Below are 17,027 nucleotides of genomic sequence, written 5' to 3'. Positions count from 1 at the left end.
CCTGCCTGCTGTGGGAGGAAGGAGGAGGTAGACACCAGCTGGAAGCAGCGTTGGAATTGGCCTGACATGGGGCTGAAATGTTCACACAGTGTTTTGGGGTTCGGGATTTTGTCCGGTGGAAAGGCTCCTTGTAGAAAGCGATGTTTTGGGTTTTCTTTTTGAGACGGTGAAACCAACCAATTGCAGTGTAGAAAGTGGCGACACGGCGCTTAGCAGAGGGTGGGTGCCATGCTCAGGAGTGCCTCAATAGCCATGTTACTTGCCAGCAATTTTGTTTCCTTTCAGGCTCAGTGCTCTTCACGACGCCCCGCTGCCCTCCTGCTCATGGAAATATCAGTCTGATGCTGGTAAGCACCATGCCGAAGCTTTTGGTGCTTGATACGCTGTCCTTCTAAACCTGGGCAGAAGCATCTAAATATTGCTTTCAGTTTCTGACTTGAATCAGCAGGGTTTTTTTTGACTTGTATCTTGTTGGATTGTATGGATTGCCGCATACACCGTGAATATCATTATATGTTGTACCTAGATATTTGTAGTGAGTAGGCACAGTGTGAGTTCAGTTTGAAGATCATCACCATGACGATCGAATACCTAATATCTCCAGGGTCACTGGTAGGATAGCAACATGATGAGGAAAGAGACTTTTCCCTTTTCCTAGTACATTTTAAAGAGCAGTGTTACTGTTTAGTCTAATTTTATTGCTCTAAAACTTAGCAGGTGACTAGTCCCTCTTATAAACATAAGTTCTTTTCATCAGTCACTTCGTAGCAAAGATCCAATAGCAAGTTTCATGTTCAAGATGTATTGTGCATTACGAGTTTTGCTAGACAACTTTCCACCTCTTATAGTAGTAATTCATAGTTCTCACTGGAGGTCTGGAAGCCTGTCTCAGTCCAGTTTCCAAGAAAGAAACAGCTGTGGTACAACTGTTGCCTTTACCTGCAATCTCAGCTGAGAGGCTAAGTAATAAATGACTATGGAAACTGAACTCTTTTGCCTTAACGTATTGTTCTTCTGCATCAAGTTTCAGGGACATTGGCAGTATCATGTGGAAAATTTGCATGCTGCAATCTGTGTTAAAATTGAATAGAGGACTTTGGTCTCCAGGCCTGGCACTTTTGTTTTGGGTTTTTTTGTTCACCTCTTAGTCTGTCTAAAAATGCAGTTATGAGGAAAATGTATTTTGTCAGGACTTCTGCAGACTCCTAAGCCTGTCAGATAAACTGCTACTACTAGCATCACTGAAGTGTTCTCATTATGAAAATTCTTGTTATAGGGAGGCATATAAGCACTGCATTAGTTACTTATTTCTCTTTAGCTACTGACAAGTTTACATGTTGACATGGGGCAACTGAGTAGAACAGCTTGCTGCATGGAATAAGGGGGTCCACACAGGCAGTTATCATGGAACAATGTCCACACAGATGGTTATAAATGATTTGGATGTGGGTGTGAAAAGCTCGCTGGCCAAGTTTGCAGATGACACCAAGTTATGGGGGAGTGTGGTCATGCCAGAAGATGGGTTGTAGGTGCAGGTGGACTTGGACAGGCTGGAGAGTTGGGCGGACCGGAACCAGATGAAGTTCAACACTCAGAAATGTAAGGTGCTCCATCTGGGGACAAACAATCCCCAACATACCTACAGGCTCAGTGGCGACAATTTGACTTGCACCACAGCCAAAAAGGACCACGGCGTAGTGATTGACCATTGTGTAAACATGAGCCAGTGGTGCTGGCCAGCAGGACAAACAACACACTGGCATGTGTTAACCGTTGCATCTCATGCAAAACTAAGGAAGTGATACTCTGCGCTGGTGAGACCACAGCTGGAGTACTGCGTCCAGTTCTGGGCGCTGTACTTGAACAAAGACATGGAAAAACTTGAGGGTGCAGAGAAGAGCCAGCTGAATGATCAGGTACTTCCAAGACAAGCCATACAAGTAGAGGCTGAGGGACTTGGGCCTCTTCAGCCTTCAGAAGAGAAGACTGAGAGGGGTTTTGGTAGCAGCTTATCGCCACATTGGGGGAGTACATTGAGAACTTGGTGAACAGCTGTTCACCAGGGCACCCCTGGGGAAGACCAGGAGCAATGGAGACAAACTCCTGGAAGGCTGCTTCAGGCTAAATTTCAGGAAAAACTTTGCAGTCAGGGTGTCCAGACTGTGTAATAAGCTCCCTCCAGTGGTGGTGCAATCACTTGGAAATCTTCAAAAGGAGATTGGACAGTCACCTTGCAGGGGTCACTTGACCTCAGTTGTCTTTTCCTGCCTAGTGCAGGGGAATTGGACCTGATGATCTACAAGGTCTCTTCCAGCCCCTAACAATCTATGAATCTATGAACAGCTGTAACCTTTCAAAGTTACACTCCTTTACCAGAAGACTTCCAGGTATAGGCAAGGCCTTAAGTACTCTCTCATATATCCCCAAAAAGTAATATTGTAAAGAGAAATTTGTCAAGTGTTTTGTCAGGAGATTTCCACTCCCTGCTGTTTATACTTTGATGTTTGCCGAAAACACAGAATAAAAATGCTAGATTTTCTACATTTCTGGAAGAATCTGTTTCAGCTGGAGGCTGTGCGGGTTGTGGAAGTGCAGATTGTAGGTGGTTTAAGTACACTTTTTAAAGAGTGTTGAAGACATGAGAGGGGGAGGACATATGGATTGTTTGACATGCTGTAGTTAGCTGCAGCAGTAATAGCGGGTTTTGAATACTTAGAGATTTGCGAAGAGCGTGCATCTGGAGTGAGGCTGACCCTTTTTGAAGAAGATGTGAGACACTCCAGGTTGTCCTCCATGGGAAGTCACAGATGGACTTCTGCATCTCTTGTCTGCCCCTGTAAGAGGGGCATTTGGATCAGTACTTATGCCAATCCAGTATCCAGGAACAAAGTGGCATTGACTGCCACTGAAGTTTCTAGACTGAAACTTAACTCTTTAAGTTAAAATTGATTGATATTCATATTTCATAGAATCAAGTCATTCTATAGGGAACATAATGGACCAAGAATACTTGACATGTCCAGGTCCTCATACAGAATAACCGACTGTGTGCAAAATAGGCAAGATATTTCTAAATATTATGGCAGCAGTTACATGACCCATCTCCTCCTACCAGTTTTATGGTAGAGCAGTGAAGAAGTCTTGCTATAGCTCCAGCCTTGCTTTCTACTCATGTCAAATATTGGCTGCTTCATTCAGCTGTGACTGAATGCCTGATCAAGGAAGCAAGCCTTTTCTGTAGTATCTTATTGCACCAACTGTATAGTTGGGAAAGCTATTGGACAAGCTTTTGGTCATCTGATACCAGAAAGTTTGCCTGTCTAGCAGCTCTTCCTACTTTACAATTGGCCGAATAAAAGATATCACGGAAAAGCCTTGCCATTTCCTGGACCATCACAGTTTCAACCTCACTACCACATGGTTATTCATGCTGAGGAGTCAGCGGTATCCAGATGTGAGATTAGCCACTGCATTCCTTTGTGTGGACTGAGATGTCTTGATGGCAGGATACATTCCTGTGGTCACTCTAGTATACTCACCTCTACAACTTATATAGTGAAGTGTTGATCCTGAGATATGGTCCAGGGACCAAGCTAGGTTCGAGAAACCTGTCCCAATGAAGCAAAGTACTCTAAAAGTGGCCATAAGAAAACTTTAATAAAAATCTTAACTTGAGAATATGGTGAGTAAATAAGGAGCAATACACAACAATGTAGAACAAAATGATCATGATTATGGTTACAAATGATAAATTGTTTATAAGCTTAAAAGAAGGTTACAAATGCAAAAATGGTTGTAGCTTTAAAAGAAGGAAAGGCTTTTAACACCTGAAACAGAAGGACAGTAAGCTTAAAACAAAGTCTAAGATTCCCTAACAAGTGACCAACCTGCTAGGGACAACCTTACCCAAGTTTTGAGAGACTAAGCCCTAAAGGTCCCAGGGCCTTCTTACAGATTGGATCTTTTGTATGAACTGGGGTTCTGGGATAGAAGAACACAGTCTGAGGACAGTACCTTCCCTTTTATTATATAATACTGCTTTAACATAAATCTAGTGAGTATATCTACCTAATTTTGTCTTATTTTAATTCATTCTATTCATATTTATTCTAATTAGCTTAGAGCTGAAAAAAACCCTACTTTTAAGGTACTCTTTAACACTGACTTTTTACTGTTAAAGTTTTCCCACCTTCACTTTGCTTCCATAATTCTCTTGCCCACTACCACTTTGTTTTAACCTGTTTCTCTTGGTCTAATACTAATAAAATGATCCTTTGTCCAATGTCCATCCAAAGAGGAAGTGCTAAAACTTCATCCTGGTCACTCATCTTTTGATTCAGAGCATCCCTGGTCATTTGCTTACTGTTCTCAATCTCTGAGGGGTGTTTAGCAAGTTCCTTAGTTTCAGATCTAGTCTGGGACTTGGTTCTCCAAATAACAGTGTAGTCTCTTTAACTAAGCATTCTAGATATTCAGGAGATAACTGAATATTTATATGCTCTACATATGACATAATTGGATGCATCGTAATACTGCCAGTTGTGGCCATGAAATGTCTTGAAGCAAATACTTTGCACACAATAGGGCAGGGGTGGGCAATTTTTTCTGGTGGAGGGCTGCTTAACGATTTTTGGTGAGCTGTCAAAGGCTGCAAGGGTAGCCCCACCCCTTGATGGGTGCCCTGCGCCCTGGTCACCATCTTAGGCGTGGAAGTCCCACCTTTAACCCCTGACCTTTGCCACCAGAAGTCCTTCCCCGTGCCCCAGATATACTTCTTTTGGGATGGAGGGTGCTGCTATCTTGAAAAAGAAACAAAACAAAATCACATACTAAAAAATAAAACATCTACCATAACTTATTTTAATTCTGTTTAAAAATATTTTTGTCCTGATTTCATAGTTTCATAGTTTCTAGGGTCGGAAGGGACCTGAGTAGATCATCTAGTCCGCCCCCCTGCCATGGCAGTAAATAATGCTGGGGTCAAACGACCCCAGCAAGATGTTCATCTAACCTCCTCTTAAACACCCCCAGGGTAGGAGCCAGCGCCACGTCTCTTGGAAGTTGGTTCCAGACCCTAGCCGCCCTGACAGTGAAGTAGCGCCTCCTGATATCTAGCCTAAAACTACCCTCTGCCAGCTTGTGACCATTATTCCTGGTCACTCCTGGCAATACACGGGGGAACAGTGATTCCCCCAATGCCTGCTGATCCCCCCTGACTAATTTATAACAGGCCACTAGATCTCCCCTCAGCCTTCTCTTCTGGAGGCTGAACAGGTTCAGGTCCCATAGCCTGTCCTCATAGGGCCTGCCCTGCTGTCCCCTGATCATGCGAGTGGCCTCCTCCGGACCCTCTTGATGCTGTCCACATCCCTCTTGAAGTGCGGCGCCCAGAACTGGACGCAGTACTCCAGCTGCGGCCTGACCAGTGCCGCATAGAGGGGGAGGATCGCCTCCTTGGACCTGCTTGAGATGCATCTGTGGATGCATGACAAGGTGCGGTTGGCCTTCCTGACTGCATCCCCACACTGCCGGCCCATGTTCGTCTTGGAGTCAATGATGACTCCAAGATCCTTTTCCGCCTCTGTGCTGATTTGTGTGCTTGCATCATGTATCTAGCGGCAATTGCATAATAGTTCAAAATACAGTCCTACTCCTGTATATTGTGTGTGGGGAGTAAGGGTCTGTGTGTTGTGGGGTGTGGGTATGGTGGATGGGTGTGGAGGGGTGTGGGGTATGGTTGGGGTGGGGGCTGTGCAAGGGTGTGGGGTTATGGTGGGTGGGGTGGGGGAGAGAGAGAGAGAGAGACAGGGTTGGGATGCTGGCTCTATCACATGAGGCTTGCATGCAGCCCACAAGTTTCACATGTGATGCAGCCAGGTAGACCGTGCACCCAGGCTCTCTGCTCCCGCTCCCCATCTGGCATGGGCTCTGTGCTCCCACCCCCACCCATGCTTCCTGCTGCTTCCCCCACCCACTGGCCCCTCTAGCTCCAGCCTGCCCTGGCCAGCACCACATGGTTCCCGGCCATGTGGGTTGATCGTGGCAGTTCCCCCTGCCCTGCCCTGGTGCCCCCCTCCCCCCCCCCAATACTGGCAGTGACATCATAAAAGAAATCACTACATCATTAGACACTGCAGTTTTGATTTAAATACTTCTTATGGTTGGGGTAAGGTACAACTAGAAACAATATACATTTTGGGATTAATGTGTCTATAGACTTTGAGGCACTGATTCTTACCTCCTGTGAAATCATAATTGCAGTTGGGACAACAGCAGCTGGTAATTTGCTGGTCCTTGATAGGGTTAGGAACATTTTCATCTCAATCCTGAATGGCCTGTGAAAATGTATTTAAAATATATTTATTCCCCATAAGATAAACACACAGTCTTTCTCTTCACTATTTTCCTGTAGCTTGCTCATGATGGAATTTAGTTGATTGATTGATCTTATTTTGAGTTCCACTAAATGGCTTAGCAAATTTGTGAATATTAAAGTCATATTTAGAAGATTTACTAGCAATAGTGATGACATTAGCATTAGTCCAAACTGAAAAAGAAACCCCATTCACAGTTTTGTTGATTTGTTTTCCTGGTCCAATTTGATAATGATATTTTACCAGCACAATAACCAACACAGTAACGCAAGATACCAGAGTAGGACTGTCTGTTTTCAATAAAAATCTCAAAGTAATCAGAACCGTTTCATACGGAGGTGCCTGCAAGTCCTCCTGCAACCCCAGGGTCAATGTCTTATTGGCTTCAGCATACTTGTTCCAAGTCAGTTATTCTCAGCCCAGATGCTGTGGTGGGCCATGAAGTTTTTGCAGATCTAAGTGCTAACATGGCTCATAAGATAAATCCAAAGATTTCAAATAGAAATCCATAGTTGTGGGCTTCCTGCCTTCTTTGCAACAGAAAAAAAACTGCTCTATTATTTTTCTGTAGTAAAAAAAAAACAATAGAAACTAAGAGCTGATGTTTTTTGAGGGATGCCTTTAGTCTAAAAAGGTTGAGCACCACTGATCTGAGTTCTGAACACGCAAGTTGTACATTTGATATTCAAAAGCAAAATCCAGAGCAGAATTAATGCCACACCAGAGCTTCCTTCAAGCCTTGCTTTAATGCTGGGCCACCAATTTAGGATTGACATTCTCAAGAGTCTTGTCTCAATCTTGGTAGCCGCCTGCTACTAAGTCATGAACTGCATATATTAACTCATGTCTGAGGAATTTGGGAGCCATTCATACAGGAAGGTTTGTTACCTGACTCATTCACAAAGACTCCTTCCACCACCGTTAGCTTTTGATAGTAATGGTCATAAGGCTTTGGAAGTTTCAACTCAGGCACTTTCAGCATCATCGCCCAATATTTTTAGCACCTGACAGCTGCCAAAACCTTTAGCATGCAACTGAATTTGGCCCTGTGCCTTTGACCTGGTCAGTGTTAACAGTAGCTGTTTCTGATTTAGCAAATACCTCTGGATACCAATTTCTCTGTGTTTTGCTCTCTCTCTTTTTTTTTTTTTTTTTTTTAACCAATTCTGATTCAGAGCTGTGGCAAATGGTAGCAAAACTGAGTTTTATCAGAAGCTGCTGAAATAGGAAACAAGCAGGAAGAATTGGAAGACCTCACACAGTCAAGGAACTATAATGTGATTGGACTAACAGCGACTTGGTGGAACAGTTCGTCTGTCTGGAGTACTGTCATGGATGGATGTTCAAGAAGGACAGGCAGGAGGAGGAGTTGCACTTTATGTAAAAGAGCTGTACGATTGCTCAGAGCTCCAGCATGCACCTGGAGACAGGCTTCTTGAAAGTCTCTGGGTTAGGGTCAGAAAGAGCAACAAAGGTGATGTGGTAGGTGTCTGCTATAGATCACCAGACCAGGAAGATGAGGTGGACAAAGCTTTCTTTAAGCAGCTAGCAAAAGTTTCCTGATCACAGATTCTCACAGGGGAATTCAATCACCCTGACATCTGCTGGCAGGGCAATACAGCAGTGCACAGGCAATCCGGAAAGTTTTTGGCAAGTGGGGACAACTTCCTTGTACAAGTATTGGAGAGGCCAATTAGGGCCGTGCTCTTTTTGACCTGCTGCTCACAAACAGAAGAAATGGTGGGGACTGTCGTAGTGGATGGCAACTTGGGCACCAGCAACCATGAGAAGACTGCGTTTACGATCCGAGGGAAAGGAAGGAAGAAGAGCATCCAGAGTAAGGACCCTGGACTTCAGAAGAAAAGACTCACTCAGGGAACTGATGGGCAGGATTACTTGGCAGGCCAGTCTGAGGGGGAAAGGAGAGCTGGTTGTATTTTAAAGGAACCTTACTGAAGGTGCAGGAACAAACCATGCTGATGTGCAGGAAGACTAGCAAGTATGGCAAAAGACCAGGTTGGTCTTCAATGAGCTAAAACACACAAAAAAGAAGCTTACAAGAAGTGGAAACTTGGAGAAACAACTAGGGAGGAGTATAAGAATATTGCTTGGCCATGCAGGGATAGAATCAGGAAGGCCAAGCGCAAGTGTGTTAGCAGCAAGAGGAAAGTCAGGGAAAGTATGGCTCATCTGAGTTTTGTTAGAGCTTCAGAGCATCCCTCTGTCCAGTTTTGCTCAACTCCCTTTTTAGGGAGTCACTTTGGAAGTTCAGCAATGAGGATATGGTATAACTAGGAGTGAAATCTTCATGAAACTCTGTGAAGTCTAATAAGGATTTAAGGATGAACAGATCCGTTGAATGGGGTAAATTCTGAATAGCAGTTCCCTTCTCCTGCTCAGTAGACCATCCCTCTTTGGAGCTCAACAGCCTCAGAAAACTAACGCTTCGGGACAGAAGTTAGGTTTTTCTCGGCTTAATTTTTAATTTGGCTTAATGTAGCAGCCGCAAGAACTCTGTCACGGAGTCACAGAGGTGCCCCGTGATTCTGCGGCTGATTGGCAGAGCTGCCAATCACCCAGGGAGCTCAGGTGCCTGGTTGCCAGGCCAACCAAGTGGGTCACATGACCGGAGGGGGGCAGGGCCTGGCCTTTATAACCAGCTTAGGCCAGAGCCTGAGACACAGTTCCCTTCTGGCTGCCGCAGGAGCAGGAGCTCTGCGGCTGAGCTGAGCGGCCGGGGTTAGTGGCTACTACTTCATCGCACTAACCGGCTGCAATGATGCAGGGAACAGGATCGCCCTAACTGGAGGTAGGATTGAGAGCCCTGGTGGGGCTTGGAGTCATTAGGCGTGTGGAGCCTTTGCTTATGTTATAGCCAGATGGCTTGAGTGTTTAGTTATAGTTTACATCCGGAGGACCGGGGAGGCTGTAGGGGAGCGAGGAGGCCTCAAGGGGAGCTTCCCCACAGCTTGGGGGTTCCCAGTGCCCAGTTGGGCATAGTGCCAGGGGCACTATTGTCGGTGCGATAGGGCACCATATTGCGCCGGCGAGGCGCGGGGTTACAGACCCCGGCCCATAAGGGCGGTGTTTAGCCCCGGAGCGGGGCAACGACAGAGCGCGAGGCGCAGAGTCAGCCTCGAGAGGGCAAGGCCCCTGGAGCGGGGCAGAGACAGAGCGCGAGAGACGCAGAGTCAGCCCCGAGAGGGCAAGGCCCAAGGCGGGGCAGAGACAGTGCGCGAGGCACGTGGAGTCAGCCCAGAGGGGGCAAGGCCCCAGCGGGGCAAGGCCCAGCAAGGCGACCTAGCCAGGCCTGGCTAGCGGCCCAAGGGCATCGAGCCTAGGGGGCGATAGAGCTAAGGCCAGGGCGATAAGAGCAGCCTAGCTAGCCATCAAAGGGCGCCGAGAGCAGGACGGCGATAGCGCCGGTCCAAGGGCGCCGAGAGCAGGACGGCGATAGCGCCGGTCCAAGGGCGCCGAGAGCAGGACGGCCCGAGGGCGCCGAGACTAGGGCCGTGATAGAGCCGAGATCCGGGCGGCGAGAGCGTGCCGGCCCAAGGGCGCCGAGGCTAGGGCGGCGAGAGCGTGCCGGCCCAAGGGCGCCGAGGCTAGGGCGGCGAGAGCGTGCCGGCCCAAGGGCGCCGAGGCTAGGGCGGCGAGAGCGTGCCGGCCCAAGGGCGCCGAGGCTAGGGCGGCGAGAGCGTGCCGGCCCAAGGGCGCCGAGGCTAGGGCGGCGAGAGCGTGCCGGCCCAAGGGCGCCGAGGCTAGGGCGGCGAGAGCGTGCCGGCCCAAGGGCGCCGAGGCTAGGGCGGCGAGAGCGTGCCGGCCCAAGGGCGCCGAGGCTAGGGCGGCGAGAGCGTGCCGGCCCAAGGGCGCCGAGGCTAGGGCGGCGAGAGCGTGCCGGCCCAAGGGCGCCGAGGCTAGGGCGGCGAGAGCGTGCCGGCCCAAGGGCGCCGAGGCTAGGGCGGCGAGAGCGTGCCGGCCCAAGGGCGCCGAGGCTAGGGCGGCGAGAGCGTGCCGGCCCAAGGGCGCCGAGGCTAGGGCGGCGAGAGCGTGCCGGCCCAAGGGCGCCGAGGCTAGGGCGGCGAGAGCGTGCCGGCCCAAGGGCGCCGAGGCTAGGGCGGCGAGAGCGTGCCGGCCCAAGGGCGCCGAGGCTAGGGCGGCGAGAGCGTGCCGGCCCAAGGGCGCCGAGGCTAGGGCGGCGAGAGCGTGCCGGCCCAAGGGCGCCGAGGCTAGGGCGGCGAGAGCGTGCCGGCCCAAGGGCGCCGAGGCTAGGGCGGCGAGAGCGTGCCGGCCCAGGGCGCCGAGGCTAGGGCGGCGAGAGCGTGCCGGCCCAGGGCGCCGAGGCTAGGGCGGCGAGAGCGCTCCAAACGGAAGGCCGAGCCGGCGGTGAGCCAGGCGCCGGCTAGAACCCGGCCCAGGGGGCGCCGGTAGTGAGCGGCGCTGGCGAGCCGACCCAGGAGGTGCCAGCAGGTAGCGGGCTGCTAGCAGGACAGGCCCAAGGCGTGGGAACGGGCCAGAGATTGGGGCCCGACCCAAGGAGGCGCCAGGTGGGCGAAGAGCCCGGTGCCCGAGAGGGAGAGCAAAGGGCACCCGAGGGGCGAGGGACCATACAAGCGTCCCCCAGAACAGCTGCGAGGCTTGGGGCGTGCTAAGGGGGAGGCTTGGAGGCACGCATTGCCCTTAAGGCAGGACGCTTATCGAATCCCCGTCTGGGAATAGGGACGACTAACAAGACCGTCCATTGGGGAAACTGGCAGCCTCCACATCATATATCTTAACATCAAAGTCGTGGCGGGCGAGATTCTGAGGGTGCTACGTCACCCTAACGTGACGGTAGGCGGCGCTAGGGAGCTTACGGCCGCCCTTAGCGCCCGCTCCCTCACAAACTCCTCCACTTACGTTAGGTGTCTCTCTTTGTTCTGAGTGGTCATCTCTCTCCCTTGAACACCTGCTGCTGTGAATAACTATGAAGCAGAATCAGGGAAGAAAGGAAAAAGTGAAGAGTAAGAGACTTTGGTAGCCCAGACTTCCTGAGGAAGTGATCTGCTTTATTGCACAGAACCTGTAAAGGCATAGCAACGTTAGGGGAAGATGAAGCTGGAATATAGGGAGTGAGTGTAGGTGCAAGGGTAAGGTTGCATAATCTGTCCTGGTGGTGGTCCATCCAGACACTGCAGCGGATGCTGTATCTGCCCACCTATAGCAAAAATCATTGGGTAGGAGCCTGGTTGGGAGCATCATGCTGACTGTGAGCTTCCATGAGCATATGCAGCCTGCTCTGCAGCCCATAACATGCCCTCTTGCTCTTGAGCAGAACTGGGTATTGCAATAGATTTGGGCTTAGTTTTATCTGCCCCTTTTAATTTAAGAGCAGGTTTTCTTCCCTGTGGAAGAAAAACATGTTTCACGTGACCTGTTATGTCATCTACGTGACTCCGGGGGTGGTTGTGATTAACGTGTGCAGTGATAAAAGGTTGAGCGTTAGCAACCAAAATCTTCAGAGAAGCAGGAGAGTTAACAAGTTCTCTTTGTTCTGCTGTTCGCAAACCTGTATCAAGGTGACTGAAGAGCTCATGTGGACGCTCATGTAGATGTTGTACAGCCCTTACCAAAAAGCAATGCAAAACCTGCTTGTGTGTGATATAAAACAGTGGTTCACTTGTTAACAACTTCCTGAAATGAACCCCATGTCCTTTGGGATAGAGCTCCATAAGCCCGTTGAGAGGGTTTTCTGCAGACAAGTAATTTTATCTTGGTCTGAAAAGTTAAAACAGTCAGCATATTCCCTAAGGATCTCAAAATACTCTAACATGCCCTGGTGAAGGGCCAACAGGACATTTTTTAGGTTTGTCACACAATCACTATTAACAAAAAGCTTTGTGTGAATCCTCTGATGCGAGGTCAGAGGATCCACACCTTCATTTACCAACGCCTCCCTGTGAGTGAGAGTTGGAGGGAGATGAAACTGGGGATTCAGATACGCCTCCGTGGCCTCTCTTGATCAAGCAGTTACAGAAAAATCCTCAGAGTAAGGGTTAGATGTTGTGATAAATAACTAGAAAGTGAATGGGACAGACGTCTCAGTAGGATAGTAGTAGAAGATGCCAATTACCCTCTCTCGGTCCTGGCATCTCTGATGCACTAGCCTGAAATTTCATGGAGTTCAGTACTTCAGCACTTACCCAAGACTTGGCATGTGTCTAATTTAACAGGCATCACGTTTGCCTGGGCAAAGTGTGCAAAAAAAGCGAAGTTTTCCTGATGTCATAACTGTAGCTGCTTGAAAGTAGCAGTTTTAGCAGCCCGAGTTCTTTTTAGATCACATTCTAATTGCTTTTCCCTGTCAGGCTGCTCCTTTACCAGCCCTCCTGAATCTCATGTGTTCAGTTTGCAAGCCCAGAGTTTCCTGCCAAGTGGCAGCCAATTCTTTTTCTAAATACCCTTTTTTTTGGTAAATGCAGCAAAACTAGCAAACAAGATCCCTCAAAGTCTAAAACTTTTTATCCTTCTCTGCAAAAGGGATGCAAATTCAGCACAAAGGGTACTCCAAATGTCTTTGCAGTACTCCAATCCCAGAATGGGCAGAATCCCACCTCCTCTCCGGCCACATAACAGCAAGTGTCTCACGAAGAGTCATAGTAACCCCAGTAATAAGCCTGTTTCCAGTACCTTGGTCCATGGCCAGGATTTACTGGGTGGCTAACCGGAATGGGGGCCCTCCACAATTCCTGCCTCAGGTGTACAGGTGTTGAGGTCAGGTGCTGAGTATATCGCCTTTTCTAGAGCACTTGGTGTTAACCATTTCTACCCCAACCAAAATTGCTCTGTTTCAAAATGATAAAGGAAATGCTGCAGAGACTGGACTGAGCAACAGCAGCTTATCTAAAAACCTATGCGAGAGTTTATTTCAAAGCAAGTAAGTCAGTGTCAGTCTTCCAAGCGATACCCCACAGCTGATAGAGTAAGACCTCAGCTGTTTTGGATTGAAATAGGGTGTGGAGATCTCAATGCAAGTTTTCTTGTTTCTACACAGATAGAAGAAAAGAAATAGGTAAGTACAGATTTCCTATTTTTCTTTTTGTTGTACAGAGCAAGAAAAATTAAGGAAAAAACCTGTAGAAGGATAGAAAAAGAATGTTAAATAAAAAAAAAAAGCTGAGAACAAGTCACCTGAAAGCCTCGCCAATTATTTTGAGTCCCAGATATGGTTTGGGGACCAAGGTAGGTTCAAAGTAGAAAAAATGATCATTTAGAAAACTTTCAGGAAAAGTTATTACGGAACTGAATTTGCTACATGGCCTTTATCCGGTACACAGCAGAAAGCGGCATTGGCTTGAGTGCTACATATGTTCAGTAGAAAGGATGTAACATTTAGAGCTCAGAGGTGATGATCTTCTTAAGAGGTCTACAGAATTATAGCAAAATTCATTTTAGCACAACCCTGTTAAAACAGTATTTCAATACCAAATCAAGCCAATTCAATTAAAGGGAGGAAAGAATCTTTCTTAAATGCACATTTTTATTCATAATTATATTTATACCATTCATGCATTACAGTTAAAGTTTAAAACAGACTATGTTGCTGTGTGAATTATCATGTGGTTTACCTGTACTACTTTTCCAGACTACCCTTCCCCAAGGCAGCCCAGCCCAGCCCAGCCCACCTGCATGGGCCTGCCCCTTCCATCAGCAGATCATGCCACATAAATCAAAGTCCTGGGGCTGGGGAGGGGACAGGATGCAGTGGAGCTGAGTGGAGTTGGCCTTCTCCCTGGAGAAGAAGAGACGGGGAAGGGGAGGTAGAGCAGGAGCGCCACTTACCACCTGTGCGTGTCTCACCATGTGGCAAGCAGAGTGGGTGCTGGCTACTTCTGGGCAGGAGCTAGTGCAGCGGCCATGCATCAGCCACCTTCCTCTGCCCCAGCCAGGGCGGTGTTGCCCCTGGCAGACACACACACACATTGAATACCCCCTGCTGCTGCCTGCCACCCCGGGGGGATCTCACTCGTGTTTGCTCTTCTGCGGCTGCCTTTTGCTGCCAGTGCCTCTAGCAAACTCAGAGTGCCCCACTCCTCACTGCTTGCGGGGCAGGGGCGAGTGAAGAGCCAGCGGTGGGGGCCAGGGATGGGCTGAAGCAGGAGTGGGGGGGAGGGGGTTCCCTGCCCTCCTGCAGTGGCCAAGGAAGAGAGGAGGTTTTGTGGTGGGGGGAGGTTGTGGGGAGCCTGGCAGGAGTCACCCCATGCAGATTGCCGTCCTGCGAGTCAGGCTGGGACCAGCCACTGAGCCACTACGTCCTGCTCATCCAGTGCCTACTCTGCCACAGGATGAGAGCACACGGGGTCAAAAATGGCACTCCCACTGCCAGCCCATCACCCTGACCTGCCTCCCTTTCCCCACCTCTCCTTTGGAGAGAAGGCTGGCTCAGCTCCATCACCTCCCCCCACCCTACGTACTAGGTATGTGTTATCAATTAAAATGGTTAGCCAATATAATTAGAAGAGTTTAAATGGCTACTTTAAAAAACAATTTTTACATTGTTAATAGAAACAAGTTGTAAAGCCTAGAAATCAAATGTAAGGTTAAAGTTTAAAAGCGTTTAACAAAATAAGAATTTCACAAATAAGGAGGTGTTCTTTATACTTTATTTTAAAATGATGAAAACGTGTGCAGCTGCAGCAGTTGATTATGAACCAATTAAAAAGGACCACACAATATAACCATTAGAAATGCCATGTGCTTAAGCAAAAGTCAACCAACAATCAACAAAACAGATAAGAGGCTTACCTACCATACTATGGGGTTTGTGCTTGTTATTGCTACTTAATGAGTTACTTATATTGATAGTATGATGCCTGGAAGTTAAGCAAAGTTACCAGAAGTAGGAAGAAAGTAAAGAAGAGCACAGATAAGCAAGAGAATGAAACAGTGAATGAACAGAAGAGAGTAAAGTGGATACATCAAGAGGTGTAAAGAGGTATAATATGGGGTATAGTATGTTGCAGAAGCTCTCGGAAGAAAATGAATCGACCAGGTTATTGTTCCTTAAGGAGGTGTTCTTCTCCATAGTTAGCGTTAAGGGGAAGTTTGTCTTCCATGCACTAAGGCTAAGTACAGACATTCAAAAAGCCTGAGGCAGAATCCATCCAAGTTATGTGGTTTTTTGTATATGTTAGATTGGTAGCAAACAGAACATACTCGGCCCTTTGGCGAGGGTGGTGTGGCATGCAGGCTGCTTGCACTGGCTGAGACCAGCTGGTTCAGGGTGCTCTTGCACACCTCCCAGCATGCCCTGCTGGCTCCCCAGGCTGCCGAGACTGCCGAGTGCAGCTGAGTGCCCAGACTGCCCCTGATTGGCTGCTGGGCATATGCAAGCATACCCTTCTCCTTCTGGTGTCATCTGTCAGCCACAGGCATCTATCAGCTGCAGGGAGAGGGGGGAAGGGAGATGTCTGCGTCCCTGCACAAGCCCCGTCATGAAACATCCCATAATGTATACAGACCTGACACCGAGCCCAGGAGAACACCACCATTGCAAGAGGAAGGTTAGCAAAGGAGCCTAGGATGCCGGCGGACAATGACCAAACATGAATTGATACGGGATCTGGTACAGATATTTGATAAAATCAGTCTAACCTAAATCAGTGAAGTTTTGAGTGCACATCAATCCATGCCCATCTTAGACTGGATTCTGCCACTTTTAAAGCAGTCTATGTGCACTGAACTTCTGTTCTGTTACAGGTATAGACTAATTTCCGATCACTTATACCAGTAAAAGTGTAATGTCAGTACCTGGTCTTAAGGCATATTTTAGTTTTTTCCAGAGCTGTTAAGTGAGATAGACACACAGCTAGAAGGGACTGGGCTTCCTGGGCCATGGGATCCACTGCCCTGCTGTTGAAAGAAACCATGCCAGATGATGCTGTTCAGTGGTAGTTCTCTAAGTCTACCCAAGGTCTTCCAGAGACCTCTTTGCACAATCTGAGGTGTGAGAAAGGACACGGAGGGGAGTTGAAATGTTCTTTGCTAGAAAATAGAACATAGGGGGCCCGTCTACACAAGACGCTTTACTGTGCAGTAGACTAATCTGCTCCACTGCGTGGTAGACTATGTAACCATACTCTGAGCCACTGTGCAGTAAAATAGGCTAATGCACAGTAAAGCTACTACCTGTATTCACTGTGCATACTGTGCATAGGGTACATCTACACTGGACGTTGTTACTGCACAGTCATTCAGCACAAGTGCTTAAGCACAAGTGCTAAATGACTGTACAGTAACCAGTATTACTGCACAGTCTGGACACTGCACAGGTCAGCATCATGGTTCGTGCTCACCAATGTTATATTCCAATAGCAACAAGCTATGGCAACATAGCTTGTCACTACAGTGATATAACATTTTGTGTAGACGCACTCAGTAGCTAATGTGCAGTAGTGTATATATAGACAGCGACTGGGAGCAAATTTGCTCCCAGTCAGCCGGACCAGCAGAGGGCCAGCCTCCTGTAAAGGGCAAAGCAATGTGGAAACCCCTACAACTAATGGCATTGCACAGTGCCGTAGGGGAATGCCAGAAGGATATTTACCTATGCCTTACCAGTTTATGGGAGTGACTCTAAACTGGGGTCATGCAGCACCCTGGCATGCCATGAGA

The 17,027-nt window shown here is 48.3% G+C and overlaps 1 protein-coding gene across 1 annotated transcript in view; it reads left to right on the top strand.

The window, feature by feature from the left end:
• LOC149860062 (uncharacterized) overlaps nt 1–17,027 on the top strand; it is a 30,330-nt gene that overhangs the window by 637 nt on the left and 12,666 nt on the right. Inside the window, exon 2 of the mRNA XM_090058731.1 lies at nt 286–347. Within this exon, the coding sequence (XP_089914857.1) occupies nt 286–347 (62 nt within the window). The remainder of the gene's footprint in view (nt 1–285; nt 348–17,027) is intronic.

Source organism: Crocodylus siamensis, chromosome 7, assembly GCF_052110815.1.
Source record: "Crocodylus siamensis isolate JL-2025a chromosome 7, ASM5211081v1, whole genome shotgun sequence".
NCBI lineage: Eukaryota > Metazoa > Chordata > Crocodylia > Crocodylidae > Crocodylus > Crocodylus siamensis.
This window is presented reverse-complemented; position numbering and strand designations above follow the sequence as displayed.